Source organism: Chlamydomonas reinhardtii, chromosome 17 (assembly GCF_000002595.2).
Source record: "Chlamydomonas reinhardtii strain CC-503 cw92 mt+ chromosome 17, whole genome shotgun sequence".
NCBI lineage: Eukaryota > Viridiplantae > Chlorophyta > Chlorophyceae > Chlamydomonadales > Chlamydomonadaceae > Chlamydomonas > Chlamydomonas reinhardtii.
Genome location: NC_057020.1, coordinates 1,277,029 through 1,297,689, shown reverse-complemented (window position 1 = coordinate 1,297,689; position 20,661 = coordinate 1,277,029). Strand labels below are relative to the sequence as shown.

At 67.4% G+C, this 20,661-nt stretch overlaps 4 protein-coding genes across 5 annotated transcripts in view; 1 reads left to right on the top strand and 3 right to left on the bottom strand.

Moving 5' to 3' along the window:
* Positions 1-9: 9 nt before the first annotated feature.
* CHLRE_17g705650v5 (uncharacterized protein) lies at positions 10-11,621 on the bottom strand. Of its 2 annotated transcripts, none has more exons than XM_043071990.1 (15): positions 11,421-11,621; positions 11,182-11,275; positions 10,937-11,050; positions 9,196-10,817; positions 8,653-9,040; positions 8,271-8,526; positions 7,956-8,148; positions 6,652-7,840; positions 6,369-6,471; positions 5,133-6,239; positions 4,620-4,960; positions 2,419-4,410; positions 1,643-2,267; positions 574-1,370; positions 10-376 (listed from the first exon to the last, which is right to left on the bottom strand). In XM_043071990.1, exons 1-15 carry the CDS (start codon positions 11,570-11,572, stop codon positions 281-283), a joined length of 9,069 nt encoding a protein of 3,022 aa, XP_042914450.1. In that variant the 5' UTR covers positions 11,573-11,621; the 3' UTR covers positions 10-280. The 2 variants fall into 2 exon arrangements, with proteins under 2 accessions (XP_042914450.1, XP_042914449.1); XM_043071991.1 differs by having other exon boundaries at positions 11,182-11,260.
* A 100-nt stretch (positions 11,622-11,721) lies between these two features.
* Positions 11,722-14,017, top strand: CHLRE_17g705600v5 (uncharacterized protein). The gene is made up of 5 exons (XM_001691512.2): positions 11,722-12,150; positions 12,297-12,471; positions 12,710-12,976; positions 13,158-13,303; positions 13,533-14,017. Exons 1-5 carry the CDS (start codon positions 12,027-12,029, stop codon positions 13,742-13,744), a joined length of 924 nt encoding a protein of 307 aa, XP_001691564.1. The 5' UTR covers positions 11,722-12,026; the 3' UTR covers positions 13,745-14,017.
* A 25-nt stretch (positions 14,018-14,042) lies between these two features.
* CHLRE_17g705550v5 (uncharacterized protein) lies at positions 14,043-17,971 on the bottom strand. The gene is made up of 6 exons (XM_043071989.1): positions 16,923-17,971; positions 16,675-16,737; positions 16,406-16,539; positions 16,006-16,215; positions 14,851-15,796; positions 14,043-14,690 (listed from the first exon to the last, which is right to left on the bottom strand). The coding sequence occupies exons 1-6, from the start codon at positions 17,823-17,825 to the stop codon at positions 14,370-14,372; spliced, it is 2,577 nt and encodes an 858-aa protein (XP_042914448.1). The 5' UTR covers positions 17,826-17,971; the 3' UTR covers positions 14,043-14,369.
* A 307-nt stretch (positions 17,972-18,278) lies between these two features.
* Positions 18,279-20,661, bottom strand: part of CHLRE_17g705500v5 (uncharacterized protein) — a 4,003-nt gene continuing 1,620 nt past the window's right edge. Inside the window, exon 3 of the mRNA XM_043071988.1 lies at positions 18,279-20,661. This exon is cut by the window's right edge and continues 585 nt beyond it. Coding sequence (XP_042914447.1) covers positions 18,920-20,661 — 1,742 coding nt within the window. The 3' untranslated portion in view covers positions 18,279-18,919.

The following is a 20,661-nucleotide window of genomic DNA, read 5'->3' as shown; positions in this document are numbered from 1 at the left end:
CACCCACCCACGACTTACTTGGAGATCACCACACGCGGGCCATGGGCACACCGTGTTTGCTTACCAACCAGGGGACTTTCGACCACCCCGTGCATTGGCTGCACCATAAGGTTGGCAGCAGCCGCTCACCCCCAAACCGCCCCCTCCACCGCAAACCGAAACTTAATCTGGTCACTGTCGACGAACACCACAATCCAGGCGTGTCGCACTCACTCACTTGTCACGTCATGCCACGCCTCTCAGCCTCGCCCCCACACGCTCTGTCAGCCCTGACCCCGGACTACTGGTAATCGTCGCTGTTGGAGCCGCTGTCGTTGCTGTCGTCAGTGGACAGACTGGTGGCGCTGGACATCAGCAGCGGGTCGGCAACGCCGATCTGCAGGCAGGGAGCCCGCGGGAGAAGGACAGTGCGTGTGTTAGGAAGAGAACGAAAAGGACAGTTCACAAGAGCGCGCTCGCGCTCGCGGGTGTGTGCGCATGAACTAGGCTGGGTTCTTAGAGACCAAGGGAGCCCCCAGCTACACCCGTCGTACGAGCGCCCCGCCCTAGCCCCTGCCCCCGCTGCCAGCCCACCTGCTGCATGAGCTTCCGCCGCATCGCGCCGTACTGCCGCAGCCGGAACACCGCCCCATCGCGGCCCCGGCCAGCGCCCGCCCCAGCCGCCGCAGCCCCAGCCGCCGCCAGCCCACGGCCACCAGCCAGGGGCCTAGGCAGGGCGGAGCCAGCCGGCTGCTGCTGCGGCTGCTGCGGCAAGCTCTGACGCGGCTGGTCTGGCGAGGAAGCCTCCGAACCAGTGCCTGACTCCTCCTCTCCATCCCTGCCGCCTCCTCCTTCACCGCCACCAACGCTGACGTCCAGCTCGCCAATTGCCTCCAGCACCGCCGGACCCCCGCGCCGCCTTTGCGTGCCCTCGCCAGCCCCGCTGAGCTCCTGCTGCCGCCGCGCCAGCATCGCCCGCGCCGCCGCCAGCTGGTTGCTCCGCGGCGGCGTGACACCCGACACGCCCGACAAACTGTCCGTGCTCGCAGAAGGATCACCACCCGACGTCGACACAGACGACGACACCTCCAGGCTGCCCAGCTCGCTGGGGAGCGGCGGCAGCTGCCCGCCCGCCACCGCCGCCTGAGCCCGCGCCACCGCCGCCGCCAGGCTGCCGGCGCCGCCCGCGCGGATGGTCGCCGCCCGCCGCTCGCCTTCTGCCAGGGCCCGGGTCACGGCGTCCGGGGAGGGGCCGCTGGCCTCGGATGAGGCCATGAGGGTTTCGGAGCTGCTGGAAAGCAGTGGGTCGGGTGCGTCGCCGGCGCCAGCAGAGGCGGGGCGCCACAGGCGGCCCACAGGACCCTGGTAGTCGGACAGGGCCGGGGGCTTGCCTGCAGGTGAAAGCACACACAGTGGAAGCGTGTTCAGTTGGTGGCTCAAGGGTCGGCGCAGTGAAAGGACGGGCGGTGGGATACCGTACAATGCCGTACCGCAGCGCTCTCTGCTGGACATGGCATGAGCAACGCCTACACAGCAACAAGCAATTGTCTCACTCCGTGCGGACCCTCACCCCTAACAGGAGGCAACGATTGCATGCAGCGTGCAAAGCAGCTGCAGCACTGCAACACATGCAGCCCAGCGCTGCCAAGCAAAGCCACCGCACCTGGGGACGCGGGTGCATGCGCGACGGCCGACGTGGCCGCGACGGGCTGCAGCGGCGCCAGCGCTGGCCGCTGCAGCGATGCCGTTGAGCCGGGCCGCCCGCCGCCCACCACACCCGCCGTCAGAAGCGCCGGCGGCGCCCCGGGCGCCGCACCCGCCACCGCCGCCACCGGCGTCAGCGCCACGCTGCTTGTGAAGCTGCCGGCGCCGGCGCTGCTGCCGGCGCCAATGGACGCCAAGCGCGACGGCGGCTCCAGCGGTGCCAGGCCCGCACGGGCCATTCTCTCCATAGAGGAACGCACGCTCGCGGCGTCGCCCAGTGCCGCTTCGGCGCCGCCGCCGCCGGCACCCGCGCCCGTGCCGCCGCCAGCCAGGCTTGCGGCGGAGGCGGCGGTGAGGGCGCCGCTGGGCGGCGCGGGGCCCAGGCCAGCGCCCCGTCCCGCTGCAGCTGTGGAGGAGGCAAAGGATGGCTGGCGGGACTGCAGCGCTGAGGCCGGCGCTGAGCTGGGCTGGCTGCCGGCGGCGCTGCCCAGGGTGGGGCGCGGCTGGGAGGCGGAGGGCTGCCGCGACTGCACAGCCGAGCCCAGGTCCGCTTGCTCCTGCTGCTCCGGATCCCGCAGCGCGCTCTGCAGGTCGGCGGAACATGGGGAAGAAGGTGTCATGGGCCGATGGTGATGCGCTGCCGGCACGCCAACCTCTGGACAACACTGCACCCCACCCGCCCCCAGTCGTCTGCTCCTGCCCCACACGTGCACCCCACGTCCCCGCGCCGCTCACCTGCATCTCCTCCCCGGCCTCGTCCACCTGCTGCTGCCGCTGGTCGCGCATGGAGCTGGCCGTCAACACCTCTTCCCCTCCCTCCACCTCCACCTCTTCACCCTCCTCCGCCTGCTCGCCCAGCACGCTGCCGCCGTCGTCGTCACCCAGCGCCGCCAGCTCGCGCTCGTCCTCCTCCGCCAGCACCCGCCCCACCTCCTCCTCGTCCAGCAGCTCCAGCGCGTCCTCCGCCTCCTGCACGCCGGCATGGGCCGTGGCGGCAGTAGCCGGAGCGGCAGTAGCAGGGCCGCGGCCGCCGCCAGTGCCGCTGCCTTGACTCAAGGAGGCGGCTCGCGAGAGCTGTGCGCTGCCTGCGGTTGTGGCGGCGGCTTCGCCGCCGCCGCTGAGACTGGCTGCAGCGCTGACGCGAGCCGAGCCGCTCCTGCCGACACCGGTTTCTGCTGCCGCGGGATCCTCGCTGCCGCTTTCGCTGTGAAGCACCTCTAGCTCCTCAACAGCGTCCTCCACCTCCTCCTCGTTGGCCTGGGCGGAACCATGGCCCGCATCAGCCGCCGCTACCGTTTCCACCTCCGCGCCCTCAGGATGTGGCTGCGGTGCTGCCAGCGGCGCCGGTGGTGGGGGCGGCCGCCGCGGCACGGCGTCGGCATCCGAATCCGCATCAGCGCCCTCAAGATCCAGATCCGCGCCGAAATCGTCATCATCGGATCCGAAATCCACGTTTTGGATCTGATCCAGGTCGTCATCTTCCTCGAAGTCATCCTCCACGTACTCATCGTCACCAACCGCTGGCGGCGTTGGGGGCACTGGCGGCGCTTCGGGTGCTGCTGGGCGTGCTGGCGGCGGGAGCGGCACTCCTGCGGCTGCCTGGGTGTCACCTGCCGGCGAGGAGCCGGCCGCACTCCTGGCGGTGGCGCTGCCCGCGCCACTGGCCTCAGCCACCACCATCTCCTCAACCTCCTCCTGCATCACCTCAGTAGAAGTGCTTGCACGGCCGGCCGCCGGCCCCGCGCCAGCTGCAGAGGCCGCAGACACACTGCTGCCGGCACGGGCCAGCACTGGTGGCAGGCGCTCGCTGCGTGCCGTGCTGCCTGAGCGGGACACCACCGCTCCGCCTGCAAGCCCGCGCACCTCCTCTCCCGCCACCGAGCCAGCCACCGAGCCAGCCACCGAGCCAGCCGCTGCTGGCGCGCGCCCTCCCCGGCCGCTGGTGGGCTCGCCCTCAGCCCTGGGGTCCCCGTGTGCGCGGCCGCCATGCGACGCCTGCGATGGCGCATCTGAGCGCGCCGACCTGCCGGACGCCGCCATATCGGAGTGGTACGGCACACGCTGCCCCGCCACAGAGCCAGCAGCACTGCCACCCGCCCCGTGGCCCGCCACTCCCTCATCCGCAGCTGCCGCCTCCGCCGCCACCGCCACCGCCAGAACAGCAGCCTCCGCCGCGCCCGCGGACGCCACGCCGAGGCTGTTGAGCCGCGATGGCGCCGCGCCCGTGCCCGGCAGCGACCCCAGGCCCAGCTGCCCTGACATGACGCGACTGCCCATGCCTGAACCCGGTAGCCCGCCCGACCCCAGTCCCGCCCTCGGCCCGGCGCCCTCGCTGCCGCCAGGCCCGTAGCTGCCCACACGCTGTGGGTACAGCGGGTGCGGCCCGCCGTAGCCAATGCCCGTGTCGCTCGGCCAGCGGCCGCCGCGCGCGGCACCGGCGCCCATGCCGTTCTCCGACAGCAGCATCAGGCCCGGCGCCACGCCGGACATGGACAGACCCACCGGGTCACCGCGCGTGAGGTGCGATTCCCCCGAGTCGGTGTTTGCGTCGGCGGGGGTGTACAGCCCGTGCTGCTGCTGCTGCTGCTGCAGGGCGGCGCGGTGTAGGTCCAGGCGCACGGGGCGCGCGGTGAGCGACGCCAGCTCCAGCTGCGCGTAGCTGCGCTGCATGGCGCCGCCGTCGCTGCTGCTGTCGTCCAGCAGGTCGCGACCGCGCGCGCCGGGGCCCTGCAGGAGGACATGTTTCAGGTGATGTATGCGCGTGGTTATGTGTACTGGTTTGTACATCCCGCACTGTGCATGTGAGAGCGGTAATACGCACTCAGTGCTGAGTGCCAGAGGTGGAGGTGCACCGCTGTCGGTACATGCGGGCTCCCAGAGCATAGAGCCCCTACGCCCCCTCGTGTCCCCCACGCCCCATTGCTTCACGCTCTTACCCTCAGGTGGCGCTGCATGCTGTCACTGCTGGACTCCACATCCGATGAGTCCCGCAGCTTCTTCAGCCCCGGCAGGCGCAGCTCCGGCCGCCGCCCGCCACCTCCCGCCCCGCCACTGCCACCTGCTAGCCCCGCCATTGCGTTGAACAGCGGCAGGTGGCCGTACAGCCCTGCGGCGTAGGTGGGCGGCAGCTGGATCTGCGAACCGTCGGCGGGCACAAGGTAGTAGGGCCGCGGCAGGCCGTGCGGCGGCTCCGTGTCGGGGCCCACGTAGGGCGAGGGCGCGGGCGGCGCGGTTCCGACGCCCGGCGGCGCGAGGGCCCCGGTGCCGTAGGACAGGCCTGCAGCAGGGCGCGCAAGTGCCGAGCGGCGGGGTTAGGAAAAAGGAATTTGAGACCGAACAGACGAAGGTGCTGGGCCGGCGCATGCATCCCAGGCTGTACGGGTACTGGTTCTCCGTGCGAGAGACAAGGGACACGCTGATACATGCAGACCCCGACGCCCCAACCCCACCTGCCGCCAGCGCGGCCTGCAGTAGGTAGTGCGGCGGCGGCGGGTCCGCCTGTGAGCCGCTGTCCTTGACGCCCGCCGCCTGCGTGCCCACGTCCTGCACGGCATGTGCCTGCGTGCAGCGGTCGTCCACGCCATGTGCCTGGGTGCCGCGGCCCTGCACACCGTGAGCCTGCACCACCAGTGCCAGGCCGGCGTCATCAGGGTGGCCGCCGCCGTCGTCGGCTGCGGCTGCGGCGGCGGCGGCGGGGCCATGATGCTGATCCCACGGCTGCGCGGTGCTCACCACCAAGGGAGCGGCGCCAGGTGGGGCGGGAGGGGCGGGAGAGGCGCTAGATGCGGCGGCGGCATGACCCGGCAGCGCGTGCGGTGCCGGCAGCGCGTGTGGGTGCGGAGGAAGCGAGGCCGAGGAGGGCTGCGCCGACGGCGGGGGATGAAGTGGAGGGTGGCCGGTGGGCGGATGGCCGACACGGGACACGGAGCGCTGGCTCGGGCCGGACTGGAGCGGGTGCTGGCTGCCTTGCATCGAGAGCGCGGATGCGGAGGGACCCGACTGAAGGCTGGCGTGAGAGGCCTGCGAGCCCAGCAGCGGAGGCGCCGCAGAGGAGGCCGCACCAGCACCAGCAAAGGAGGCGGCCTCGTCCTCATCTTCCCCAGCGCTGACGCGCGAGGCCACGGCGTCCAGCGGGGCTGTTGCGCCACACTCCGCCGCGTCATGCCCAGCTACCGGCTGAGAGCCCTCCGCCGCCTCCTCCCCGCTGTGGCTTGCAGGCACCTGCGCATAGCCTGCCTGCTCCAGCCCGGTTGGCTCCACATCCACGCCCGCCGCTGCCTCTGCATCCACATCCGGAGCACCTTCCGCCTGCGGCTGGCCCACACCTCCCTCCATTCCTGTAGTCTGCGGCGGGCCACGCGGCGGCGGCATCAGCGGCATTGCAGCCAGCTGTGCCACCACCTCCTCCAGCGAGAGGGGCTCCGCGGCGCGCTGCTGCGCGCGCGCCGCCTCCTGTTGCCACTGCGGCGTGCTGAGGATGCTGCGCAGGTTGTCGCGCAGCACGTCGCACACCAGCTGCCGCGTCAACTCGGCGTCCACCAGGGGCGGCACCATGCCTGTCGGCGCAGCAAGCGACACCGGCGCAGCACCACATTAGCATCGGTTCAGGAGGTATGGGGCACGCCATGTCTACACTTCCGGTCGTTAATAAGTTCAAACCATTAACACGTTTGCGTCCAGCCCACCTGCTCCGTCGTCTGCGGGCGGCTGTGCACCGGCGCCGCTGTCCACCGGCGCTGTTGCCAGCTGTGCCAGCGCCAGGCGGCTCACCACCTCGTCCTCCACGGCCTGGGGTGGAACAAGGGTTGGTACCGTTAGTGCGTGGCGCTCTCAGTTGGCGGCACAGGGCGTTGCGTACTGGAGCGGCCAAGCACGCAAGCTACTAATGCAACATGCCGGCGCGTGGGCGTTCCGCATCGCTACACCGTAGCCTTGTCTCTGTGTGCGATACGTCAAGGCCGCGCGCACCTGCATTAATGCTTCCTCCAGTTGTTGGGCCGGGTCGACAGGGGCCTTTTGCTGCCTCGGCGTCTGGCCCTTGGCCTGCCGGGCCGACACCGCGGCAGCGGATGCAAGCGCCGCCGCCGCGGCTCGCGGCGGCAGGATGTGCGTGAAGGTGGCTGGATCTGAGGGCGCAGGGAAGGCAAGCAGCTGCCCCTGCGGCTGTAGCTGCGAGAGCGCTGGCGGCTGTAGCGGGTTGTGCACGCCATAGGCCGCGGCGGCCTGCTGAGGCCGCTGGTAGCCGAACTGGTGGTGGGCATAGGCGTAGGAGAGCTTGTTGGCAGCCATTGGGTTTGCCTCACTGCCCACTTCGACGGCGCCGCCTGGTGCTGCTGCCGCGCCAGCAGCCGCCGAGGGCGCTGCGCCGGGCATGCCGCCGGCGCCCAGCGGCAGGCCGGGAAGGAATGGCGTGCCAGGCGCACCGGCCGCGGCGCCAGCCGCTGGCCGGCGCGAGCGTGTGGGGGTGGCGAAGCCCAGCCCAGCCGGCGCCTCGCTTGCTGCCGCTGCATAGGCGGAAGCAGCGTCCGCGGCCTTGGCGGCGGACGCAGCCCACGCGGGCAGGCGGGTGGTGACTGGGGCGTGCCCCGTGTCCACCACGTAGGTGAAGCGGGGCCGGGCAGTGGCAGTGGTGAGGGGCCAGGCCTGCGTGCCCGGCTGTAGCCAAGGCGCCGTGCCACCTTCGGCGCCACCATTGCCACCCACGGCTGTAGCAGTGACTGCAGTGGTCGTGTGGCCGCCCAGACCCGCATTCAGCCTTGCCTCTGGCGCCGCCGCGTCCACGGGCTGCATGCCCTCCGCACCGCCGCCAGCAGCAGTGCTATCGACATGAGCAGCATCGCCCGCCGCCCCGGCCGTGGGTGCGGCCGCAGGCCGCTCCACGCCTTCTGCTGCGCCGCCAGCGCCGGCATGGGGGCCGGTCCCTGCCGGGCCGGCAGCCGGCGGCGCGTCCTCACGCTCAGGCTCGGAGTCGTCGCCGCCGCCGTCCGAGAGCAACACAGACGCCAGCGCCGACAGCACGTGCTCCATGGCGGCGTCGGTGGCGGCGCTGGAGGGGCTGCCGCCCGCGCCGCCGCCCGCCTTGGCCTCGGAGGCCTTGCCGCCAGCGGCGGACTTCTTGGCGCGCCGCTTCGGTTGGCTGGGACTGGTGCTGCGGGCCCTGTTAATGGTTGAGCGTTGTGGGCAGCAAAATTAGCAGCATGCAAACATACAGGTCAACGGGTATACAGTAGACATGTTGGGGATGGAGCTAGAAGCCATGTTGAGGCACTCACCTGGTGGTCTCTGCCTTTGGCGGCTCGCTCACACGCCGCCCGAAGGCGACGCGCACCGGGCCGGTGGGGCGCGACGCCTCACGGCGGGGCGGCGGCGACTGAGAGGACTCGCGCTCACGACGTGCAGACAGGGCCGGTGCGGTCGGCACGGTTGGGCCAGGTGGGCTGGCGGAGCGCTTGCGGGGGGCCGGCGCTGTGGGAGACAAGGCGCGCGAGCGGCGGAGTTAGTCGTTCAGCACCGCGACCACGGTGGCATGCGCAAGACTTACATCCGAAAAACAGTTTTGCCAATTTGGTGCATTGTTGCGGTCTCACCTGCTGGCGCTGCGTCCCCTGTGCCAGCTGTGCCCGCCCCGGTGGCGGCGGCAGCTCGGCGCTCCTGCATCTGTGCCTTCAGCGCCTCCAGCGCAGCCAGGCCGCCGCCCGCACCCGCACCCACTCCCACGCCGCCCGCCCGCAGGGCTCGGCCGCCCAGCAATGGCCCAGCCAGGGACTTGGGACCAGGCGAGCCGCGGCGGGACGCCGCACCGGGCGCCGCCGCTGCGCGGTAAGACACCTCAGCCTCCACCGCCTGTGCTCAGGTGGGGCCAGTCGTTGCAAAAGACGTTGGTACGTTCAGCTTATGATGAGGCACGGCAGTGAAGGCGGTAAGCGCTGTGTCACCAGCTCCCATGTGTGAACCCACACCTTGTCCTACCTTGCTAAACTCGTCCAGGTCGAACCAGGCCTCATCCACGTCCCACACCGAGTGCGGCGGCGGCAACACGCCCGCGAAGTCACCGCGCCGCGGCGCAGGCACCGCTGGCGCCACCGGCGCGGCCGCCTCCATGCCCAGTGCGGCTCCAGCCGCGCTTCGGCCCCGCTCTGACCGACCTGCGCCCCGCACCGCCCCGCCTGCCGACGCGCCTACACCCCGTGGCCCTGCGCCTGCGGCAGTGACGGATGGCAAGGCACCTGCCACAGCCGCTGCAGGCGCGGCGGCGGCGCCAGGCTGTTGCATGAGTCGAGAGGAGCGCTTGGCTCGCTCCAGCTCCTTCCGGGCTGCCGCGTAGTCAAAGGCCCCGCCCAAGAGCTCATCCGCCTCCCTGCACGGCACGCCACGACAGGCACAGAAGGGGGAAAACCGAAGTCATGAAACTGCACGTGCCGGAGCCCAACATGTGCACTCCACTTTAAAGCACAGCCTAGAGGAGGCACACTTTGGCTGCTGCCAGAACTGCATCGCCAGCCCCCGCCTCACCTCTGCGCCTCGCGCCGCTCCTCCACGTCGGCCATGGCTGCCCACGCTGGCGGCGGGGGCTGCTGCGCCGCGCGCGCCCCATCTGGGTCCGAAATGAATGCCAGCGTGTTGCGGAAGACGTCCTTCACATCATCTGGCAGCTCGCTGCGGCGAGGCCTCGGCGGCTGTTGCTGCTGCTGCTGCGCCTGGCCCCCGGGACCCAGCGCTCCAAAGCCCGCAAACCCGCCACCACTGCCGCCGCCAGCGGCTGCGCTACCACTATTCGCTTGCGCAAACAGGGATGGGCCACTGGGCACGAACACGCCCTCCTCTGGCACCTGGCCCGCCGCCAAGCGCTGTGCGCCACCAAGCCATTGCTGCTGCAGGGCGTTTTGGCCGGAGGACAGCTGCGCGTTGGACGCGGCGCCTCCGTCACTGTGAGCTGCCGGCCGCAGCATGAAGGTGGCCTCAGGCTGCAGCTCATGCTGCTGCTGACGCTGCTGCGCCTGCTGGCTGCCAGCAGCTTGGAAGGAGCCGTTGGCTGTGCCGCCCACGCCGTCCAGGCCGGGAAAGGGCACAGGCACGACGCCACGTGTACCGGCCTGAGCCCCCTGGGCATCTGGATGTGGCTGCTGGCCTGCACCAGCAGCATTTGCGGGCTGCTGCTCCTGCTGCTGCCGCCAGGCGGGCGGGGCTGCAGCACCCGGCGGCGGCGTCCTCGCAGTCACACGCGGCGCACCCAGGTGCACAACCCGCATGGCACTGCCGCCAGGGCCGCACGCCCCCGGCCCTGCTGCCGCCCCCTGGTTGAAGGGCGTCGCAAGTTTATCGATCCATGGCTGCTGGTGCGGGTTACGCGGACGCGCAGGGCCGTCGCCACCAGCCGCCGCGCCGTCGCGCTCTGCTGCGGCCTGTTCAGCATCCCCCGCAGCCTCGTCCACATCCTCCCCCTCCTCTCCGTGCCGGGCGCCCGCCGCTGCGCCCTTCACCCCGCCGCGCATGATAACAGGTGTGGAGCGGCGGTGCGGCGCCACGAGGGCGCCCCGCCGCTGCTGCGGCTGAGGGTCTGGGCTGTCCCCTTCATCCCCTTGATCGTCACCTGTATCCCGCGGCGCCCCCGCCCCAATCAACAGCCCAGGCTGCATGCGTGCATACGCCCCCGGCGGCAGCGGCGGCGGTGTCTGCATGGAGTGCTTGACTGCCGCCGCCGCGGCCGTGGTTGCGGCCGTGGTGGCCACAGATATGATGGCTGCGAGCTGGTCTGCGTTCTGCAGGAGGTCCAGCTGCTCCTTAATCCTGCCGTAGTGGGGCTGCGACTGGGGCCGAGGTCGGGGCCGCTCCTCGTCATGGTCGAGCGCCGTTGTCCTGCCGGCGCCGGTGCCCAGGCCCGCCACTGCCTGGGAAGGAGGCGTGGTGCTGGAGGACTGCGGCCACGGCTGTGGCGGCCAGCTGAAGCCCCCACCGGACCCAGCTGGTGCTGCTGATGGTCGGGTAGCAGGCTGTGCAGGGGCGGCTGCGCCCAGCCAGGAGGCGCTGCTGCCGGCTGCTGCTGGCTTGGCGACGGCAGACGTGTCCTTGCTGGCTGCAGCATTGGGACCACCGGCGCTGTTGACGCCGCTATCGCCGTATAGCTCCCCAAGAATCTGCAAAGGCGTTTTGTTCACGTCACGTGTCAGGCTCGGTAGCGCGAGAGCGCGGCGACACAAATTAGCAGGAGCCTCACCTTCCGAGGTCCCCGATGGGCCCACATTCCCGCCCTCACCTGCTTGATGTAGTCTTTGGCTACGTCCAGCCCTGCCACGGCGGTGTCCTTGGGCACGGCCCCCGCCAACGCTCGCTCCAAGGCGGCATCCGTCAGGCCGCCAGATGACCCGCCCTGTGTGAAGGGTGCGCACAGGACATGCGACGTGGCCAGTTCGGTTTTAGGGCCTCTAGGTCTTCGGATGTGTGGCTAGTTGACTAGACCCCTCGCCAGCCAGCAACCTATCGCCTGCACGTATGGCTCACCTCCTGAAACAGCCGAGATAGCTCGGCCGCAATGCGCTGCGCCTGGGGAGGGCTCTGCTGGGCCCGTTGGTGCCTCCGCCTGCGTGCCGAAGCGCTGCGCAGTGTCAACAAGAGGAGCTCTTCGCCAGACCGGTGTCAGTCGGCCCTGGAGTTCAAGCTCAACGTATATAGCTGCCATGACGTGTAGTTCTGCTGTCCATTTCGGTTCCAACACCTTCGCGCGGTCTACGCGGTCTCACCTGCCGTGCTCGTCGTCGTCGCTCCACACCGTATCGTCCTCCTCGCTGGCTTCAACCTTTGGTTGAGCGCTATAGTGCAGCCCCTGAGTCTCGACCGTGAACCTAAACTTCTCTTCGCGTAGTGCAGAGAGGCCTGTCGCTGACTTGTTCATGGCTCCTGCTTCTGCACTCCCACATGCTTCAATTCAAACAAGCTACAATGTGTAAATTATTAGACATGTTCCGGGGGCGTGAGGGAGCTCCTAGACAGAACTGTCATTGCCCGCAGCTGGCATGAAAGCTAAAGCGCCTCAAACTGTTTCTCTAGCAACTGCATATGTCGCGCATAGTACAGTAATACAATCGCAAATTGCATATAGAAGTAGTTTTAACCAAAACTGGACACCAAGAATGGCTTCACAGGCTTCTGGGACAAAACCAATTCAGACACTAGACCCTGTGAAATTAGCTAAACTAGACCTTGCAAGTCGTCGCGAGGAGTTCCTGTTTCGATTGCCATTAATCGTTGCCCGTCCGCTCTCCAGGCTTCTGCAAGACCCGCGCGATGAGCCTGTGCTTCACCTCTTATGCAACTTGATACTTTGCGTGTGGCCAGCGGCAGCCCTGATGTTCGCTTACTGCCGGAGCCACTGGGTTGGCGTGGCGTACCTGGCGCTGAACTACGCGCTGTTCCTCCAGCGCTACATGCTCACGCTGCACGTCACGGAGCACCGCAACCTCTTTAAGAAGGGTGAGCATCGTGCATACGAAGATAGGCACGGCCAGTGTGCAAGTGGCTTCTGAACTGGCAGGGGGGCCCGAGAGGACCATGAACCGTTCCCTGGCGTGGGACGTGTCCTGGGCTTGCTCCTACCGTATCCTTTCACCCGCCTGTAGAGTACGGGCTGTTGAACTACATTATTCCGTACGTCATGTGCAACTTCTACGGCGTGCCCTCCGGTTTCTACCGCCTCCATCACGTGGTGATGCACCACGTGGAGGACAACGCCTCCCCCGGCGACCTCACCTCCACGGAGGCGGTGCCGCGCAACAGCCTGACGCACTTTGTCCGGTGAGCCGGCGTGGGGACACGGCGATACAGCAGAAGCAGCGATAGCTGCTATAGCATGGTCATGGTCTTGTGGCAAGTTATTCCTCAATAACGGTCAAACCTCAAACGACCTCAACGACACATCGCAACAAGTGATGCGGCATGGTCAAGCGCAGAGGCCCGCCTAGTTACGTCACCACACACACACACACACCGGTAACCAACACATCCACATTACTGCCACTTCACCACCCGCAAGTTACTGGACTCGCTTCTGGTTGTGCACCTGGGTGGAGCTGCCCGCATACGCACTGCGCAAAGGCCGACTGGCCGAGGCCGCGGGCTGCGCCGCCTGCGCGATGGGCTACTGGGCCGGCCTGCTGGCGCTGTGGCGCCACGTCAACCCGGTGGCCACGCTGTGGGTGCTGCTGGTGCCCTTTTTCGTTTCCACCTTCGCGCTCATGTTTGGCAACTGGAGCCAGCACGTCTTCGTGGACCCGGACCAGCCGCGCAACTCGTATCGCAGGTGTGTGGGCGACTGTGCGTGTGTGGGCGTGGGTGGGGGAGGGGTTTGGAAAGCGCAAGGGGATTGGCCGACACTGTGCGTGTGCGCGTGTGCGTGCGGGCGCAAGCTGTAACTGTGATTGCGGCTCTTGTCCGGGTCTCCAGTGCGTGCTTGCTTTCCCCAACCGACACTGCCGTTGCAGCACCTACAATTGCTTGGCCTGCCCCGACAACCGGCGCACCTACAACGACGGCTACCACATCCTGCACCACCTCAACAGCCGGCTACACTGGTCGGAGCTGCCGCAGCGCTTTATTGACACGCTGGCCGCACACGACGAAAACGATGGTGAGAGGTCGCAGGATTGGTTGAGCACGGGTGTGCTAGAGCTGCCCTCGCCCGTGAACGCGGCACACATTGACTGCTTGCCACAGACAAGCCTTGGCGCAATCTGCAATGCAATGCACTCTTTCCCTTAGCTCAGTCCCATCGTCGTCGGCCCGTTGCACCACACACTGCGTGCCTTGCTGGGTGCGTCCGCCTTGACGCCGCCCGGACCCGCATTGCTCCCTTGCAGCGCTGGTGTTCCAAGGCATCGGCTTCTTCGACGTGGGGGTCATGGTGTTCACGGGGCAGCTGGGCAAGCTGGCGGGACACATCGTGCCGTGCGGCCCCAGGCAGCGGGCGCGCAACCGGGAGGAGTGGGTGGCGCTGCTGCGACACCGGCTGCGGCCAGCCAAGGCACGGCTGGAGGCGCCGGCAGCAGTCAGCGCTGCGGCGCCGTCTTAGAGCTGTGTCTTGTGAGTGCAGAGAGTGTTTTGAGCAATATATTGGTGAGGATGAGGTGAGGGTGAGGAAGCGTGAGCATGAGCGAGAGCGGTAGCGAGTGGTCATGTGCGCGCGCAGGATGGTTGTCGTGATCAAGCACGTTGTAGGGCGTCAGACTGGGACGCGGGAGTTTTAGGTGGTGTGTGCAAATCGAGTTGGTGGGCTGGAGCACAGACAGTCGTGCCTGCATTCGCGTGTGATTTTGATGAGCGCAATGCATAGATAATGGAGTCTCGGGCGCCATTGAGCATCATCAGGTATCCCGAGCCGTTTACAGCGCAGCTCAGCAACCCTGCCGGCATCAGGGCGCGGTCCCAAAGCTCCTTCCACGTAGTCAGTGCTTGTACCCATTAGTTGTATTCTCTCGTTCGTTTCAGCATTGCTCGCTTGCGCAGCGCGCTCCTGGTCAACAAAGGTGTTAGCACCGCGCACTGCGTCTGTCCCAAAGCGTGCAAACATACAGCACCAAACGCACCCTATGTTCTGCATGCGTGCGGCTTCGGCGATTCGCCAACGAACATGTGCGGCACCATGCTCGAGTACGAGCCACCAGGACAAGCGGCTAGAGGACACACTGCAAGACCCTCTACGCCAGCGGCGTAAGCACCGCCGGCGGTACGGGGCTGTCGCCCAGCACCGGCAGCACCACCCGCCGGTCACGGCCACGCATGCGCTGCTTGCTCGCCAGCAGCGCCATCAGGTCCTCACCCGTCGCAGCCGCCGCCGCAGCCGCAGCCGCCGCTACGGCCGCCACCGTAGTAGCCGTAGCGGTGCTGGGGCCACCGCCGCCCTCGGCTGCGTAGGCGTTTGCAAACTCGTCAAACGCCAGACGTAGGTGCAGCAGCTGGTACAGCAGGGCCGTGTTGGGCGCGTCGGCGGGCACCTGGGCCAGAGCCGCTGAGTTGGCCTATGTGTAAACGAATAGGCGGAGGAGCACACAACGACGTAGCAGGTCAGGCAAAGCGCGGGAAGCTGGTTCGCACACAGCATCCATAAGCCCGCGCCCTTCACGCGCCCCGCCTCAAGGCCCTTCCCGCCCCGAACCGCATCCATCCCTCCGCGCCCACCTCCGACTCCAGCCACGACACCAGGTTGACGTTGTTGATGGGCCGCGGCTGCCCGCGCCGCTCACGCGGCAGCTCCCGCACGCCCTTCACCAGCAGCAGCGGCGGCCGCAGCGGGTACTCCAGGAACAGCCGCACCAGCAGCTCGCACTCAAGCGACCGCTCCTTGTGCCGCAGCACGATGCGGTACAGCCGCGACACGGGCTTAGGAGCCGCCGGCTTGGGCGGCCCGCCACCGCCGCCCGTCCCGCCCGCCGCCGCCTCCGCCGCCAGCAGGTCGGTCAGCAGGTAGCGCGACACCAGCTGGTCGGCGGCATTCCCGTCCTCGCCCTGCTCCTCGCCGTCCTCGCGGCCCTCCTCATCGCCCTCACCCTCATCGCCATTAGCGCGGCGCTTGCGGCCGCCCTCCTCGCCCTCCGCCGCCGCCTCGCCATCCTCCATCGCAACATCACCACCGCCACCGCCCACGCCCGATCCATCCTTGCCGCCAGCCGTGGCCGCAACAGCCGACGCCGACAGCCCCAGCTCTGAGGCCGTCCGGCCGCCGGCACCCAAGCCGTTGGCGGCGCCGCCCGGCCCCGACACGTCCATGGGCACCGGGGACGCCCTGCCGTCCACCGCTGGGGTGGCATTTCGGCTGCCGCGCAGCCCCACCTCTCCATCCTCCGCCGCATCGCCGCGCATGTGCAGCGGCAGCGCTGAAGCCGGCGCCGCGTCATTCTTGCTGCCGCCCGGCCCGTTGCCCGCGCCCGGCCGCGCACCCAGTGCCGCCGCCACGCGCGCCACGCTGTCCTTGTTCTTGCTGGCGCCGCCCGCCACGCCAGCGCCGCCGGCTGCCGGCGCCGCGCTCTTAATCTCCTCTACGCTAAACACTACAGTTACTGGGAGCTTTGGGTACCGCGCCATATTGGGCGGGTTGGGCTGCTTCTCTAGCGCCGCTATGATCTTCCTGCAGGCAGTCAAACGCGTGATGCAGGCGCGCCATATCTAAGCCAGCGTGGCAGTTGAACAACTACTCCTCGTCCCGAGTCTTCCTTAACAAGGCAGACTGACACACACGCACCCCAGATCCGACGGCCGCCTACCCCTACCTGCCTTGCGCTAACCTACACACAGGGAGCTCTACCTCCAGTCGCGCGCGCGCCGCGACTCACTCACTTGGCGGCCTCGTCCCCCGTCTTGACCGACCGCAGCCGCTCAATGACGTGGATGACGCGCTGCTGCCGCCGGTATGACTCCAGCCCCTCCATCACCGCGCCCGCGCTCTCCGCCTGCCCGCCCGCGCCTGCGCCGCCCGCTGCCGCCGGCAGCTGCGTGGCCAGCGGCAGCGGCGGCGCGAAGTCCAGTCCGGCCAGGTGCTGGCACCACCTGTTGTAGATTTGGATAGGGGGCCGTGGTCGGTGGAGGGCATAATGTGCAGCTTGAACATACAGCATGCGTGTTTCCTTTCCTTGAGCTCTATCCAACACAGCATGCGCAATGCCCACTACTCAGGCCGCACTGTTTGTACGGTATCTGTCAGCCATCATGTGAGACCTGTAGGTCGCGTCAATCCCACCTGTACGGCTTGGCGGGCCGCGAGGTGTCGTATTTGAAGGTGCCGCCCTGCAGCTGCGCCAGGCTCTCGTACGCCGTGGCGGAGCCGTCGTCCCCGGGGAACAGCGCGGCTAGCAGTACGTTGTCATCACGCACCTGTGCGGTCGCGCATGGGTGACAGCACCTCACATGGCGTCAAGAATTGTATTGTAAGCGAGCTTACAGTGATCCCAAATGTGAGGCCTGAGACTCAAGTAAGGACCCCGCCGTAATCCCGGGGGCCCTGCGCACCTCGCTGTGCGCCGTGACCAGCTTTAGGTTGACCAGGAACTGGAACTTGACGCTGATGATCGTCTGTTGGTAGGTAAATTGAAAGAGCACAGACGAGGGTGAGCGGGCGCAAGAATACCTGGGCGCAATCGCAAGTTACTCGGCTGCTAGGCCGACCCAAAACTCGCCTGACCCTTGCCGACCACCAACATTACCATCCGTGCCCGCATCCGCGCCCCACCCGGCCCGCCGTCTGCCGCGGCTCTCACCTGCAGCCGGCCGTTGTTATCCCGCTGCACCTCCAGAAGCACGCTGAGCGGGTGCACTTTGTACAGGTCCTCGCCCGACGCGGTGGCGCCAGCCTGCCCGGGCGCCGGCGACAAGCGCGCCTGCTTGGATGCCGGCTCCGGCGCCGCAGCGCCGTCGGCGGCGTCTGCGGGGTCCGCCGTCTGCGCCTTTGCAAAGCTCTCCGCCTCTACGGAAGATCCCAGAATGGCGACGCGGATGGGCAGCCCCAGCGCCTCCCGCACCGCCGCCAGCTGCGAGTAGACAATGTACAGGGGCAGCGGCAGCAGGTCCGCGCTGCGCGCAAACCCCCGTAGCGACAGGTGCGGCGCCAGGATGCTCTGCAGCGGCTTCGCCGTCTCCTCCAGGCCCTGCAGCTGTTGCTGGAGGTCGTCCAGCGTCCGCTTCCGCTTGTCCACCTCCTGCCGCGTGGCCGCCTTAGCCTTCTTCAGCTCCTCCAGCTTGGCCACCATAGCCTTCCGCTGAGACAGCTCGTCCCGCAACCGCTCGAGCATGAGCTTGTGCGGGTCGTCGCCTATCCGCTCAAGCACCTCTGGCCCCGCAGACGCCAGGAACTGCTCCACGGGCACGAGCCCGATGGCGGAGTCGGGATGCTTGAACCGAAAGTTCTGGCATTCGTGAATTTCCTTCTCGTAGTACTCCTTCTCGTATATGAGGTTCTGTAGCTGAAGGTGTGCATGCTCCAGGCGCGTCTTGAACTTGCTGGTCTCCTCTCGCTGATCCTCAGCTGCGAAGGCCAGCTTGCGGCTTTCCTCCTTCAGCTCTAGGAGTTTTAGTAGGCCTTGCGAAGTTCCTTTCTGCGCGTCGAGCTTTGAACTGACGCATTGCTCTGCAAGCCGCCGCAAGGCCTCAGCACAGTCCTCCATGGCCGTTGCGGCAGCGGGCGCAAGGCCCTACTCGATTAGGAGGAGTCTCAGGCTTAAGCGGGGCGTCGCGAGCTTGACTGGCGCATGGAGGGAAAGTTGTGCAGGTGTTTCTTAAAGCAGATGTCAGTATAGTTGCTGCACACGAGTTGATAACTAATCATAATGAGCAGGCGGGCGCACGCATGCGCCAAGGGGCAAGGCCGGGCTGGTACGTGTCATCCGGGTTGCACGCCCGACCCTCGTCACGAGGCGCCGACTCCTGCAGTCCTGCTCCGTCGTTTGCGCCCCACCCCAGCTGAGCCCATCTGGCCTTGCGGAGTCGGTACCTTCCTGGTCAAACATACCGAACTCGTGTGCCTTCTGGAACCCTGCCCCTGATGTGCTCTCCTTAGTCCCTTCTCAGCCCGTGCCCGCGTTCAGCTGGAAGGAGCCCCATGATCGAGAGGCTTGGTGCGTGATTCGAAGTTACATGGCACCACCATGGTGGTTGCACCCTGGATGTGGCCGTATCGCCAGTTACGCAAGCTACAAGCTTCGTCATCGCAGCGCGAGTGCTAGATTCAATAGTCAGGGTCAATTAGGCGTGGGTGCGCATTGCTCGCCTCCATGTGCCTCCATGCACCAAGCCTAAGGCCGTCGCCCGACGCTAGTGTTTGGCTCGCCAATCAGAGAGCGGCCTTGCTAGTTGAGTTATGCGCACGGGGAGTTAGAATTAGCGCTTATCAGAGACTCGATCGTCATCCATAAACTAGAAGGGGTCACTATTCATCAGTCTAGGAAGGGCAAGCCATCCCGTGGCTACCTTCGCAGTACCATCTGCTGCTTGTGGCAAGCTAGCCCCGTGTGTCTATCATACCAAGCTATTATCATCGTCGTGCTAACGAACCTACTGGTGTTGACCAGTAAGCCCCGACGCCCCCTGTGTACCGTGCGCCTACCCAGCTACCCCCGCCTCAGTGCGCACGTGCCCCCGCACGAAGAGCCACACCGCCACTCTCGACCGCTGCACACACGTTGAGCACCACGACACAAACAACACGCCATCCACGCATTCACATGACACAACGCAACCACATCAAGCCGCTACACGGTCACTATACGCCCGTGACGTCGGTCGGGCAGCAGCCGTAGGGCTGGTTGACGTTGTAACCGCCCTCCAGGCGGTACTTGCAGCCGTCCTTGGCCGACAGGCTGCCGCACACGCTCGCCAGCGTCTTCTGGCCGCTGACCCTGACAGCCACGTCGTAGCCGTTGGCCGAGCCAAACAGGGCAGTCAGCTTGATGCCGCTCGCCAGCTTCTCCACGGTCACGCCGCCGGGCACGGCCGGGGTGACGGCCGCCGACACGAAGGCGGTGGTGTCCATTTCGATGAACACGCTCTTCAGGTCGCTGGCGCAGCAGGCAGAGTTGGGCTCGCAGTCCAGCTGGTCGTAAGTGAGCGTGAAGTTGAGGGTGGTGGCGTCGGCGGCGCGCGTGTAGGCGGCGCTGGCGTAGTCCAGGCGATAGGGGGTGGCCAGGATGTTGGCATCGCAGCCGCACTGCTCCGGCTCCTCGCTCACCAGCGTGGGCTCCGACAGGCCGTGCGCGCAGCACTGGTACTCCAGGTCCTTCAGGGAGAACTTGCCAAAGAAGTTGTACTCGCACTCGCCGGTGCCCAGGGCGTTTGGCGCGCAGATGCTGGGGGGCGCAGCGCCGGCCACGGTGATGTCCAGCTTCCACGAGGTGCCGATGGCGGGCTTGGCCTTGCCCAGCTCCTTGATCTCAATCCAGTACTGGTAGGTGTCGTTGCCGAAGGTGATGTTCTTCATGGGGATCGTCTTGTTGTTGAACATCACGGAGGTGATGGCAGCGCTGTTGGCAATCTCGGGCAGCACGTACAGGCGCACGGCATCCAGGTCCATGCCGTTGCAGTCCACCTCGGCGTTGGACTCCGGCGGCACGGGGTTGGTAGTGTCGACGCGGAACGAGTAGGTGGTGGCGCCCCTGACGGTGACGGGCTGGGGCTCCATGACCAGGCGGTAGGGCGACTCCAGCTTGTTGTCAGTGCAGCCGCAGTAGGGCGTGGGGTTCTCAATCAGGTACACGCCCTCGGGACAGCAGCTGGGCACGAAGTCGCCGTAGGGGCTCATCACAGGCTGGCCGTCGTGGATCTGGTTGCCATACATCAGGTAGTCACAGATGCCGCCCTCGTCAACCAGGTGCGACTGGCCGCAGGGGAAGGCATCGGTGTTGTTCCAAAGGGTGGCGTTCAGCGCCAGGGTCAGCACCAGCTCGGTGCCGGGGGGCACGGACGAGGTGTTGAAGTTGAAGCCCTTGAAGATCAGGCCCAAGTCCGACTTGTGCTGCGTGCTGATGGCGCCCGACTGGAAGATGGAGCCGTCAGTGTTGAAGAACCAGTAGCGCGGCGCCAGCTTCCACCACGAGTCCTGGAACTGGGGGGCGATGGCCACCTCGACCTCCTCCAGGGTCTGGTCGCAGCAGTAGCCGGGGCGGTAGTTGACCTCCAGGCAGTAGTCCGAGGGCACGGTGAAGATGTTGAAGGAGAAGTAGTTGAAGTCGCCCTTCAGCTCCGAGTCGCGATAGCGGAAGCGCCAGCGGGTGTTGGGCTCAAACACGCTGATGCAGTCGCAGATGGACTCGTTCTTAGGCTGGACGGGCGAGGGAGGGGGCGGAGGAGAGGGCGGCGGGGGCGGGGGCGGCGGAGGGGGGGGCGGGGGCGGGGGAGGCGGGGGAGTGGGAGGCGGCGGGGGAGGGGGAGGAGGAGGAGGGGGAGGCGGCGGAGGAGGAGGAGGCGAGGGAGGGGGAGGAGGAGGCGGAGGAGGGGGAGGGGGAGGAG

What these genes read in the sequence shown, in the direction of transcription:
- CHLRE_17g705550v5 (XM_043071989.1), bottom strand. Translation starts at nt 17,825, where the DNA reads ATGGAGGACTGTGCTGAGGCCTTGCGGCGGCTTGCAGAGCAATGCGTC. An exon ending in TGGTCACGGCGCACAGCGAG is followed by an intron (nt 16,540 to 16,674) that starts GTGCGCAGGGCC and finishes GCGACCGCACAG; the next exon opens with GTGCGTGATGACAACGTACT. An exon ending in ACGGGGGACGAGGCCGCCAA is followed by an intron (nt 15,797 to 16,005) that starts GTGAGTGAGTCG and finishes GACTGCCTGCAG; the next exon opens with GAAGATCATAGCGGCGCTAG.
- CHLRE_17g705600v5 (XM_001691512.2), top strand. Translation starts at nt 12,027, where the DNA reads ATGTTCGCTTACTGCCGGAGCCACTGGGTTGGCGTGGCGTACCTGGCG. An exon ending in CCGCAACCTCTTTAAGAAGG is followed by an intron (nt 12,151 to 12,296) that starts GTGAGCATCGTG and finishes ACCCGCCTGTAG; the next exon opens with AGTACGGGCTGTTGAACTAC. An exon ending in CGCACACGACGAAAACGATG is followed by an intron (nt 13,304 to 13,532) that starts GTGAGAGGTCGC and finishes GCTCCCTTGCAG; the next exon opens with CGCTGGTGTTCCAAGGCATC.
- CHLRE_17g705650v5 (XM_043071990.1), bottom strand. Translation starts at nt 11,572, where the DNA reads ATGAACAAGTCAGCGACAGGCCTCTCTGCACTACGCGAAGAGAAGTTT. An exon ending in GACGACGACGAGCACGGCAG is followed by an intron (nt 11,276 to 11,420) that starts GTGAGACCGCGT and finishes GACACTGCGCAG; the next exon opens with CGCTTCGGCACGCAGGCGGA. An exon ending in AGGGGACGCAGCGCCAGCAG is followed by an intron (nt 8,149 to 8,270) that starts GTGAGACCGCAA and finishes TGTCTCCCACAG; the next exon opens with CGCCGGCCCCCCGCAAGCGC.